At 49.3% G+C, this 12,500-nt stretch overlaps 2 protein-coding genes across 2 annotated transcripts in view; one reads left to right on the forward strand and one right to left on the reverse strand.

The window, feature by feature from the left end:
• LOC310933012 (properdin-like) overlaps nt 1-2,265 on the forward strand; it is a gene marked incomplete at both ends in the record, with an annotated part of 5,408 nt that extends 3,143 nt beyond the window's left edge. Inside the window, 5 exons of the mRNA XM_083896435.1 lie at nt 300-491; nt 575-748; nt 832-1,053; nt 1,910-2,021; nt 2,130-2,265. Coding sequence (XP_083752561.1) covers nt 300-491; nt 575-748; nt 832-1,053; nt 1,910-2,021; nt 2,130-2,265 — 836 coding nt within the window. The remainder of the gene's footprint in view (nt 1-299; nt 492-574; nt 749-831; nt 1,054-1,909; nt 2,022-2,129) is intronic.
• Nucleotides 2,266-2,427: 162 nt separating this feature from the next.
• The window catches only part of cdc27 (cell division cycle 27), a 27,822-nt gene continuing 17,749 nt past the window's right edge, over nt 2,428-12,500 (reverse strand). Inside the window, exons 14-20 of the mRNA XM_083895946.1 lie at nt 11,850-11,930; nt 11,654-11,781; nt 5,091-5,208; nt 4,590-4,718; nt 4,249-4,323; nt 4,048-4,177; nt 2,428-2,856 (exon numbers count right to left, since the gene is read on the reverse strand). Of these exons, the coding sequence (XP_083752072.1) occupies nt 2,765-2,856; nt 4,048-4,177; nt 4,249-4,323; nt 4,590-4,718; nt 5,091-5,208; nt 11,654-11,781; nt 11,850-11,930 (753 nt within the window). The 3' untranslated portion in view covers nt 2,428-2,764. The remainder of the gene's footprint in view (nt 2,857-4,047; nt 4,178-4,248; nt 4,324-4,589; nt 4,719-5,090; nt 5,209-11,653; nt 11,782-11,849; nt 11,931-12,500) is intronic.

Below are 12,500 nucleotides of genomic sequence, written 5' to 3' on the forward strand. Positions count from 1 at the left end.
TCGTTTATTCACTCATTCACCCATTCATTCACTCACTCATTCACTCTTTCATCCACTCACTCACTCATTCACTCTTTCATTCACTCATTCACTCACTCTCTTATTCACTCGTTTATTCACTCATTCACTCAGTAATTCACTCGTTCATTCACTCGTTTATTCACTCAATCACTCATTCATTCATTCACTCACTCATTCACTCACTCACTCAGTAATTCACTCGTTCATTCACTCGTTCATTCACTCGTTTATTCACTCATTCACTCATTCATTCACTCACTCACTGGTGTCTCTAACAGTGGACGGGTTCTGGACTGGTTGGTCCAGTTGGGGCGAGTGTTCTGCGTCCTGTGTCCTCGGAGGACATCCACCTGTCAGGACTCGCTCCCGCTCATGTTCTAACCCCGCCCCCTCGTCCAGCCCCCAGGGCAGAGGTTGCCATGGTGATGACAGACAGAAAGAGGAGTGCAGTGACACGCCTCCCTGCCCAGGTAAGCTAACACAATAAAACATCAATGACTCCACATTGCCAGGGAAACAACAACAACAACAACAACTGACTGTCATGTGTCAGTGGACGGACGATGGGCGTCCTGGTCTCCCTTCACTTCCTGTTCTGTCACCTGTGGGGTGGGGCTCCAGCTGTCAGTCAGGTCATGTGACAATCCTGCTTCTCAACATGGCGGCCAGCCGTGTCCTGGGGAGGGACGTCAAACCAGAACCTGTTCCACCAACGTCCACTGTCCAGGTGAGTGTGAAACCACCGGGGTCAAAGGTCAAAGGTCAACAGGTGAAGATTTGTGATCGTTGGTCCGCCTGGTTGTGTCTCAGTGAACGGGGCGTGGTCTCAGTGGACAACATGGAGTCAGTGTCTGTACCCGTTTAAAGGGCCAGACACGTCGGCACAGACACGGCGGGACATTCGCTGTCTGCAGATCGGAGGAAGTCAAACACGAGCGAGAACTTGTGATCATCAAGCTCATAACGGGTCCATCTGTGGAGAAGGAAGTCTGAGCGACACCAGGTTGTGTTACGATGTTACCAACTGCAACGGTGAGACACACACAGACACACAAACTCTGAGCGACACCAGGGTGTGTTACGATGTTAGCAACTGCAACGGTGAGACACACACAGACACACAAACTCTGAGCGACACCAGGGTGTGTTACGATGTTAGCAACTGCAACGGTGAGACACACACAGACACACAAACTCTGAGCGACACCAGGGTGTGTTACGATGTTAGCAACTGCAACGGTGAGACACACACAGACACACAAACTCTGAGCGACACCAGGGTGTGTTACGATGTTAGCAACTGCAATGGTGAGACACACATACACAGTGTGTATTTGTTGTTGTGTTGCAGTGATTGTGTTGTGTTGCAGTGTGTTGTTGCAGTGATTGCATTGTTTTGTTGTTGCAGTGATTGTGTTGTAGTGATTGTGTTGTTGTGTTGCAGTGATTGTGTTGTGTTGCAGTGAGTGTGCTGTTGTGTTGCAGTGATTGTGTTGGTTGTTGTGTTGCAGTGATTGTGTTGTGTTGCAGTGATTGTGTTGTTGTGTTGCAGTGATTGTGTTGTGTTATTGCAGTGATTGTGTTGTTGTTGTGTTGCAGTGATTGTGTTGTGTTGCAGTGATTGTGTTATTGTAGTGATTGTGTTGTGTTGTTGCAGTGATTGTGTTGTTGTATTGCAGTGATTGTTATTGCAGTGATTGTGTTGTTGTTGTGTTGCAGTGATTTGTTGTGTTGCAGTGATTGTGTTGTGTTGCAGTGATTGTGTTGTGTTATTGCAGTGATTGTGTTGTTTTGTTGCAGTGATTGTGTTGTGTTGCAGTGATTGTGTTGTTGTATTGCAGTGATTGTGTTGTTGTTGTGTTGCAGTGATTGTGTTGTTGTGTTGCAGTGAAGGGTACCTGGGGTGTGTGGGAGCAGTGGAGTTTGTGTAAACCTTCCTGTGGAGGAAATCCCAGACGCTTCAGGAGAAGAATCTGTGATCCTGACTTCAGTAACTACAGGTCAGAGTTCAGACAAATGTTACCGTGCTCAGAGCGCCCCCTGCTGATGTGACCTAAGGTCAGGTGACTCAGTGATGTGTGTGTGTTTGTGTGTGTGTGTGGATTCAGACCAACCATCGGTCACCTCCAAGAGAAGGCCACGTTCTTCGGGAATCCACTGGTCAACTGCGGTCCGTTACCAAACGGTGAGGAAAAGATTGAGATCCAGCCGTGTGTCAATGTTCCTCCTTGTCCCGCCCCCTGATGGCATCATCGTGAGGACCACGCCCCTTGGATAACATGGACTCATTGTGACTTCCTGCTTGTGTTGATGTGTGGTTCTGTCTGTTTTATTGTGAAGGTACACAACTGAAACATGTACGACACATTAAAGTACTCTTTTAATTCATTCAATACTTAATCCTGATTTTTATGAACACACACACTTTGTTGTTTTGAGCTCTCTGGGCTTCCATACTGAGTCAGTCAGTTACTCCTCCTCCTCTGATTGGCTGCTGTAAACAGGAAGTAGACAGATGCTAGGGGCGGGGTTTACATATTTTTATTCATTTCCATTATGATGATAAAAGAAAATTTAAAAAAAAGTAATGTCAGAGGAAGAGAAGGTGGGGCTTCAGGGAGGCAGCAGTCTCTTTAAGAGGATAAGGGGTGGAGCTTAACTGACTGTCTCAGAGTGTTGCCAAGCAACAGCAGTCCTCCAACCACACAGAACATGAGGCGGGGCTTGAGCAAGATGGGCGTGGCTAAAGTACTTCATCACTCTCTGCTGTGTGGAGCTGTGTGTCCTCAGCGTCCGTCATGATGCTGCTGTCCTGACTGTCGTCCAACTCCACCGCTGAGGACGGGGGACAGAGAGACAGACAGACAGAGAGAGAGAGACAGGGACGGACAGACAGACAGAGACAGTTAAGTGTCAGACAGAGAGGATAAGATGATAATCTAAGATTCTAAGAGTCTTTCTCTACATGTGATATTATATTTCATCTTGTTCATTCCTGGTTTACTGTAACTGAGTTAGAGTTAGCTGTGCTCATGTTACTGTTACTGAGTTAGAGTTAGCTGTGCTCATGTTGCTGTAACTGAGTTAGAGTTAGCTGTGCTCATGTTACTGTAACTGAGTTAGAGTTAGCTGTGCTCATGTTACTGTTACTGAGTTAGAGTTAGCTGTGCTCATGTTACTGTTACTGAGTTAGAGTTAGCTGTGCTCATGTTGCTGTAACTGAGTTAGAGTTAGCTGTGCTCATGTTACTGTAACTGAGTTAGTTAGCTGTGCTCATGTTACTGTTACTGAGTTAGAGTTAGCTGTGCTCATGTTACTGTTACTGAGTTAGAGTTGGCTGTGCTCATGTTACTGTAACTGAGTTAGAGTTAGCTGTGCTCCTGTTACTGTAACTGAGTTAGAGTTAGCTGTGCTCCTGTTACTGTAACTGAGTTAGAGTTAGCTGTGCTCATGTTACTGTAACTGAGTTAGAGTTAGCTGTGCTCCTGTTACGGTAACTGCGTTAGGTTTAGCTGTGCTCATGTTACTGTAACTGAGTTAGAGTTAGCTGTGCTCCTGTTACGGTAACTGCGTTAGGTTTAGCTGTGCTCATGTTACTGTTACTGAGTTAGAGTTAGCTGTGCTCCTGTTACGGTAACTGCGTTAGGTTTAGCTGTGCTCATGTTACTGTAACTGAGTTAGAGTTAGCTGTGCTCCTGTTACTGTAACTGAGTTAGAGTTAGCTGTGCTCATGTTACTGTAACTGAGTTAGAGTTAGCTGTGCTCATGTTACTGTAACTGAGTTAGAGTTAGCTGTGCTCATGTTACTGTAACTGAGTTAGAGTTAGCTGTGCTCATGTTACTGTAACTGGGTTAGGGTTAGCTGTGCTCCTGTTGCTAGGCAACAGCAGTCGAGCTCTATGGAGGCGGAGCCTGAAGTGAGACAACTGTTGCTCATGACTCAACAAGGCCCCGCCCCTTTATGGTTAAATAAACATATTTGTTTGTGTTGTAGAGTTTGAAAATGGGTCAAGGGTCAAAGGTCACCTTCATCCTCGGGCAGGTATCTCTTGTCGATGGCCTCTTTGATCTGGTTGTTGGCTCCTTTAGGATCCAGGTCCATGGCCCAGCTGAAGTTCATCAGAGCCAGGTGAGTCTGACCCAACTTCTTATACACCTGAGGGGGCGGAGCCAAAGTCAGTGAACTGGGGGGTCATAGGTCACAGAGAGCTCAGAAGTCGACCTTACCTTTCCTATGAGGAAATAAACCAGAGATTCTTTAGGAACTATTTGTTTAAGCTCGTCCAACTCCTGAAGAGCTGCCTGAGGGGGGTGAGACAGAGAGTGAGACAGAGAGTGAGACAGAGAGAGTGAGACAGATAATATTGATGATGAATAAATGAAGTTATTCATCTTCATATTGATAAAGTCCGTCTTTCTTTTGGTGTTAATTAAATTAAACTTTCATGAGAACTCCGTCTCTGAGAGAAACTGTAACCAAACTATTTCTTCTGTGATAACAAAAGTATTCTCATCATAAAGTTTCATTCTGGCCCCGCCCCTCCCTGCCCCGCCCCCTCCATTGTTACCTTGTACTTGTCGTTAGCAAACAGAATGGACGCTCTGTGAAACTTGCAGAGAGGATTTTTAGGATCGATGCCAATCGCTCGGTTCAGGGTTTCTAACGCTGCATCAGACTTCTTCAGAGCATGCTGCACCTACACACACACACACACACACACACACACACACACACACACACACAAACAATGTAAATGCTAACAGACATTAGGCAAAGCTGGGACTGTGCAATAATCATTTCCTTCAGTTTAGTTTAAGTTTAGTTTAGTAGAGTTAGGATATTTGTTCTGTTTCCATTAGGAACAGAAAATAACTGTCCTCCAGAGTAAGTCACCCTCTCACTCCTCACCCTCTCACCCTCTCACTGCTTCTAACTCTAGGAAAGTTCTAGTAGATGACAGTTAGATCTCATTTAATTTAATTATTTTTATTTAATAACAGATAATGCTCCATATTAACACACAATGAGGCTAGGCTAAATGCTAACAGGAAGTGGACAGATGACGTACCACACCGATGTGACAGAGCAGCACAGAGCTCTGAGGGTTGATGCTGAGAGCTTTTTTAAAGTGGATTTCTGCCAAGTTGAACTTCTCCTGTTTGTAGTAAATCATCCCCAGACCGTACCTAAAGAAAAGAAATACAACTGTTATCAGAGGTAAACAGAGAAAATAAAACTATTATCAGAGGTAAACAGAGAAAATAAAACTGTTATCAGAGGTAAACAGAGAAAATAAAACTGTTATCAGAGATAAACAGAGAAAATAAAACTGTTATCAGAGGTAAACACAAAGAAAATAAAACTGTTATCAGAGGTAAACAGAGAAAATAAAACTGTTATCAGAGGTAAACAGAGAAAATAAAACTGTTATCAGAGGTAAACACAAAGAAAATAAAACGAAAGTTACGTATGTAACTACGGTTCTATGAATCCTGGATGACCGCCAGAGGCGGTGCTTTAGCACTGGATGTCTCCATCTTGCGCATGCGCAGGTCGAGTGTTTATACCAACAAAGTCACCCATGACCCCTGATGACGCCGGCTAGCCTATATCTTCCGGTGACATCAGAGGATCTGTTCCTGCAGAATCTTCTCGCGAAACCACGAGGATTCCGAGTGACAGAACGCTCTGGCGGTCATCCAGGATTCATAGAACCGTAGTTACATACGTAACTTTCGTTCTATTTCATCCTTACAGACCGCCAGAGGCGGTGCTTTAGCACTGGATGACCATAACAACAAAGTCACGAGGAATGCCAGTACGTACCTCAGTGAGAGTAAAGGTAGAGGCGGCACATTCACCCTATAGAATCTGGAGAGGGTAGCTGGTGATGCCCACCAGGGGCACGCCGCGCAGAGCCGCCCATGATGTAGTGACAGCCCTAGTAGAGTGGCACCTCCCCCGGATGGCAGGGGATAACCACCGTGTTTGTACACCTGAGTGATGATGTCCATAATTCTGTGTGAGAGTCACTGTTCGGAGGGAGCACGGCCTTATTAGTACGCCGTAGTAGAGAAACAGCTGTTCTGACCGTCTCAAGCTCGCGGTCGAAGTTATATAGACTCTTAAGGTCTGGACAGGGCACGGCTGTCATGACCTTTCCTCCCCTGCTGGGAGGATAAACTGTGCCAGGATTAAGGTTTGACGATGACAGAACCTGAGGAGGAAAAGCCCGTATTTGGCCACAGAGTGACCCCTGAGCCATCTGAGTCTGAGTTCGACCTCAGACATGAGTCCCTCACAGAGAGAGCATGTAGCTCCTCAGCACTCCTTACTAAGTGATGGTGAGGAGAAAGGCAGTCTTCAACTCAAGGGGGGGGGCAGCACCGGGGCAGACCCCAAGCCAGAATTCTCTGTACCATTGGTAGTTGTAGCCTTGAGGCTTTCCTTTAAGGAAAAGGACACGAGTCTGTGGCACTCCACGGTGTTGTCATCAACTTGAGTGTGTCGAGAGGAAAAGCCCGCCACATAAGCCCTCCCGTCCGCCATTCGGGAGTGGCTGTAGGAACTACAGAATTGTTGTAGTTGTATAGTAGACGGGGCCCTCGCCCCCGTCGGAACACCAGGCAGACAGTTTACACCTGTTCACATACTGCATTTGGGTAGAAAGCTCCATAGTTTTCAGTGTGGTACATTGGGCTGTGTCTGAACACTCTGCCCGGAGGTCGTGCCCTGCAGTGGCCGACCCAGAGCTGGAGGCAATGAGGGTCAGGATGCCAGACCTGGCCCCCTAACTGAGACAGGAGATCCAACCTGTCGGGGAGACGCCGCGATGAGCTGCAGCAGAGCCTGTGCAGCAGAGGAAAACATGTCATCCCTGGCCAGAAAAGGGGGCCACCAGTAGCAGGTTGTGGCCCTGCTGGAGGACCCTCTGCAGTGTTTGAGGAATCAGCGGCTCTGTGGGAAGGCATAGATAAGAGCTTCTGGGCGATCGTGTGCGAGAGCATCCTCGCGGCTGAGAAGGGCTGGCCTTCTCTGTCAAGGAGAACCAGAGGGGGGCAGTGGGTCGACGACTCCTCTGTGGCAAAGAGATCCCCCTCTGCCCTGCCGAAAAAACACCCCAGATATTAAATACCACCTCTACATCAGAGTGTGTGCAATTATGTCAGAGAGAGACGGTTGAGACATTGTCTGACCGTACTAGCACATGCCTCTACTGAAGGAACTGAAGAAAAAGCTGCAGTGCCATGTGCACTGCCTGTAGCTGTTAGGGATACATCTGTGTGACAGTCTCCCGAAGGGATGTAATGGCGCCCATGGGCGTGCCCTGAAGAAGAAACCATCTCACCCTCCGTGGGGCCAGAGCAGGCCGAGGAGGCAGGAGGCCAAGGAGGCAGCGTTGTGATGCCTAAGCTTCCTGTGCTGGTGCCACTTGGCATACAAGTGGAAAACTGTTCGGCCACCTCTGAAGGGGGCGTAGTGGCAGCGGGCCTAAGGGAGCCACAGTGGAAGCAGCTGTTAGCTTGCCTAAGAGGCGCATATACTGGGTGTAGCGCAAGCAGCGGCCCTTCTGAAGAGGAGAAGGAGGATGAGGATGTCGTCCACACGCCGAAGTGATGGACAGGCCCTCATGGCAACAGCATCCGGAGTCACCTCCCTAGAAAAGTGTACTCTGAGGGGGAACCAGGCAGCTCATTGTGAAAATCACTCTGAGGATGTTCATGCCCCGCGACTGCAGGGGGGAGAGGGCTGCTGCCACACACCTGGCCAGCACCAGTGGTGAAGGGAGAGGCCGAACGGGAGCAGTGAGCACCCTGGACTGATAATGGCGGCCCTGAGAGCAGGCTGCAGAAAATGCCTGGTGCTATGGGGACGTGAAAGTACGCGTCCTTCAAGAATAAGAGGTAAACCATTCCCCTGTAAAAGCCAGTACGCAGAACCACTGCTTTACTGAGCATGTGGAACTTCGTGAACTTCAGGAACCTGTTGTCCCCTCAAGTTGAGTGATAGGGCGGAGTCCATCGTCTTTCTTTTCCATGAGAAAGTAAGTTGAGTAGAACCCCATGGTGACAGGGTTTTTTTCTGCCGGGTCGCGTATAATGGTCATTTGACCAGGCTGTAGGTTGGGGGTGTCGGAACTGAAATTTGTACCTGTGGGGTTAAGGTGGAATCACCTAAGGGCCTGTGGTTAAAACAGTCCAGTAGCTGAGCTGCTGCTGGAAAAAGAAGCCGATAATCAGCCACTGAATCTCCCCTGAGCTAGCCACTGGCGGCGAGTCAAAACAGTGGGGGAGCTGGGCTGGTTCACGCCTGAAGAGGCACTGGCGGGAGCCGGCTGAGCCTGTGGGGCCATGCGAATGGTGGCACCCATGAAGTTATACCCGCCACTGCTGGCTGGGGAGCGGGAGCTCACCCCAAGGGTGTGTGAGGCAGCACCTTGGGGAACCACATTGGCCCCATTGTTGGTGAACTCGGTGGCTGAAGCCGCCACGGAGAGTACATCTTCCTCCGGTTCGACCGTGGCAGCGGGGAAGCGGAAAAACCTGCGTCCACTGCACCGATCCCAGAACTGGACGGCTATGAAGAGGGTCTTCATCTAGTTTAACTCCTCAGTCAGCTGGTCCCCCCTGGAGGCCAGTTTAGACTCCTCGACCCTCTTCCCAGAGGGGGCGCCCACAGCCTCTGCAGCCGAGGTCGATTAGGCTGTGCTGGTGGCAGTCGATGGGCTGGGGTCAGCTGGTCCGGTTCCGGAACATGACCCAGCAGGTGTTCCTCAGCCAGTCTGGCAACCCGCACTGCCCTGGGCATGAAGCTGCAGTTCATGCACGGATCCTCCGACAGCCCCTCCCTCAGGTGTTCGAGGCCAAGGCACGGAGGGCACCTATCATGACCGTCCTCCGGCTGCAGGGAGGCCATACAGGTCGCACAGGAGTGGTCACCAAGCATGGTGCCAGTCGGCGGCTGTGGAGTGGGAGAAGCAACAGATGCTGGGAGAGGGAGCGAGAACACTGCCTTCACCAACAGGTGTCGCACGGCCGTAGTTAGGGTAAGTGGTTCTTCACACTAACTATGAGGCCAACGGCGTCCGCCTATGCTGGGAGCGGGAGCGAGAACACTGCCATCACCAGCAAAGGTCAGCTTGCTGCGCCAGTACAGACTGTCACCACCGAGCAGACACAGCTCGATGTGGCTGTTACTGACGGTAAGTAGTATACACCTGTGATGGGAGAGGGAGCGAGCACACTGCCTTCACCAACAGGTGTCGCACAGCCGAATACAGTTAGGATTAGTGGTTCTTCACACTAACTATGAGGGCACCAGCATCCGCCTATGCTGGGAGCGGGAGCGAGAACACTGCCTTCACCGGCAAAGGCCAGCTTGCTGCGCCAATACAGACTGTCGCCACCGAGCAGACGCAGCTCGAGATGTGGCTGTTACTGACGTTTAGTAGCATACACCTGTGATGGGAGAGGGAGCGAGCGCACTGCCTTCACCAACAGGTGTCGCACAGACAAGTACAGTTAGCCTTAGTGGGCTCTTCACACTTCTGCTAACTGGAGGGCAACAGCACCTGCCTATGCTGGGAGTGGGAGCGAGAGCACTGCCTTCACCAGCAAAAGGTCGGCTTGCTGCGCCAAATACAACCATCCCGCCTAGCAACACAGCTCAAGATATGGCTGTTACTAGAGGTAGTAGTATACACCTGCGATGGGAAAGGGAGCGAACACCCTGCCTTCACAATCAGGTATCCAATGCAGTTAGCCTTAGTGGAACACGTCTGCTTACTACAGGGGACTAGAATGAAGAGTACAGCCAACGGTGTATCATCATCATCAACACAGTAAAAACCCAAAGCAAAAGCAGTACTCACTGTACAGTTACTCCCAGATAACTGTAGTACAGATGTCAGGAGAGGGAGCGAATACACTGGTTTCACTGACATATGTATAATGTACCGATTACACATACGCAAGGTCAAGCAAGCAGTGCTGACACTAGCGCCTGTAACTAAAATCACAAATGTCGGGAGAGAGAGCGCACACGCTGTCTTCACCGACACAGGAGAGTAAAAAAGAGAGACAGTACACACCGTACAGTTACTCATAGATACAGCAGAAGTACAACGTTGGAAGAGGGAGCGAGTACGCTGGCTTCACAAACATACAACCACCACGAAAGGTGGGCCGGGTACAACCAGCTGTGTACCGATTACACAGCCTCTAGGTCAAGCTTCTACGGATATAGCAGAAATACAGATGTCAGGAGGGAGTGAGTACGCTGGCTTCACCGACATATGAAGCTACAACTGGAGGTGGGTACGAGCAGCGGTGTAGCGATTATGCAGACGCTAGGTCAAGCGAGCAATGTTGACCGCCAGTGCAACAACCCAATGTCGGGAGAGAGAGCGGACACGCTGTCTTTACCAACACATGAAATGAAAAAACAAAGCGAGAAACGGTACACACTGTACAGTTACTCACGGATAACAGTAGTACAGATGTCAGGAGAGGGAGCGAGTACACTGGCTTCACTGACATGTATAATGTACAGATTATGCAGACACTAGATTAAGTAGCAGTGCTGACACTAGTGCCTGTAATTAAATCACAAATGTCGAAGAGAGAGCACACACGCTGTCTGCACCGACACATGACAGTAAAAAAGGAGAGAGGCAGTACACGTTGTACTGTTACTCATAGATACAGCATAAGTAGGGTGTCGGGGCTTCACCGACATACAACTACAACGAAAGGCGGGTACGACCAATTGTGTAGCGATTACACAGACTCTGTGTCTTAAAGCAATGCTGTCTTCATACATGGAAAAGTACAGATAAAAAACGGTACAAGTTGTACAATTACTCACAGATATAGGAGTAGTACAGATGCACTTTCTTCACCAACATATGACCGCAACAAAGCGGGTACTATCAGCTGTGTACCGATTATACAGACGCTAGGTCGAGCAGGCAATGCTAACCGCTAGCGCCCGTAATTAACACACGGAAATGTCGGGAGAGAGCGCACAACGCCTTCACCGACTAATTTTACAGAGAAGACATATTCTCAAAGGAGGCGAAAGACGCCTGGTATACTCAGCCAGTTGTAGCGTTGGCTGATCCAACTTCTATTACGGGGTGTTCACGGCGAACCGCGACGAACCTCCCGTCTCCGCTCGTCGCAGCCCTTGGAGGGCGAGCAGCTCGCAGCTCCGACAGATTGTCACAAGGCTACCAGCGACGGAGCGGCAATGAACGCTTTAATTCAGCTAGAGTTCGCTGACATGCGTCTACCTGCAAAGCGAGAAGATGAAAAGGAACAGATCCTCTGATGTCACCGGAAGATATAGGCTAGCCGGCGTCATCAGGGGTCATGGGTGACTTTGTTGGTATAAACACTCGACCTGCGCATGCGCAAGATGGAGACATCCAGTGCTAAAGCACCGCCTCTGGCGGTCTGTAAGGATGAAATAGAACTGTTATCAGAGGTAAACACAAAGAAAATAAAACTGTTATCAGAGGTCAAACACAAAGAAAATAATCATACTAAACACAAGGACAGAATCAGAATGTAGCAGAATGGCTCATGCTAATGAAACCATAGTGTGTGATGGTTACCATGGTTACCGTACCATGCATTGTAGTGTCTGTTGTTGACTCTGATGGCGTTTCTAAAGCAGGCGAGAGCTCGGTCCAACTCCTCGGTCAGAACAAACTCATGACCTAACAGAGTGTACGCGTACGCAAAGCCTGGGTCCACCTGAAACACACACAGGTTAGCTCAATGCTAAGTATAACCTTCATCACCATGGTAACCACACTGCTCACCTGGATGGCCCTCTGGAAGAATTTGATAGCAATGTCATGCTCCCTCTGCAGGCTGAAACAGTTACCTGCAACACACCAGGCCTGGACACACAGAGACACATGATCAGAGACACACACACACTGACCTCAGGACAGTTCTTGTCCATGTCCGTCAGGTCCTTGGACAGAACAGACACACACACAGACACACACACTGACCTCAGGACAGTTCTTGTCCATGTCCGTCAGGTCCTTGGACAGAACAGACACACACACACACACACACACTGACCTCAGGACAGTTCTTGTCCATGTCCGTCAGGTCCTTGGACAGAACAGACACACACACAGACACACTGACCTCAGGACAGTTCTTGTCCATGTCAGTCAGGTCCTTGGACAGAACAGACACACACACTGACCTCAGGACAGTTCTTGTCCATGTCCGTCAGGTCCTTGGACAGAACAGACACACACACTGACCTCAGGACAGTTCTTGTCCATGTCCGTCAGGTCCTTGGACAGAACACACACACACACACACAGACCTCAGGACAGTTCTTGTCCATGTCCGTCAGGTCCTTGGACAGAACAGACACACACACTGACCTCAGGACAGTTCTTGTCCATGTCCGTCAGGTCCTTGGACAGAACACACACACACACACACAC

Source organism: Microchirus variegatus, assembly GCF_963457635.1.
Source record: "Microchirus variegatus genome assembly, chromosome: 10".
In the NCBI taxonomy this organism is placed as follows: Eukaryota; Metazoa; Chordata; class Actinopteri; order Pleuronectiformes; family Soleidae; genus Microchirus; species Microchirus variegatus.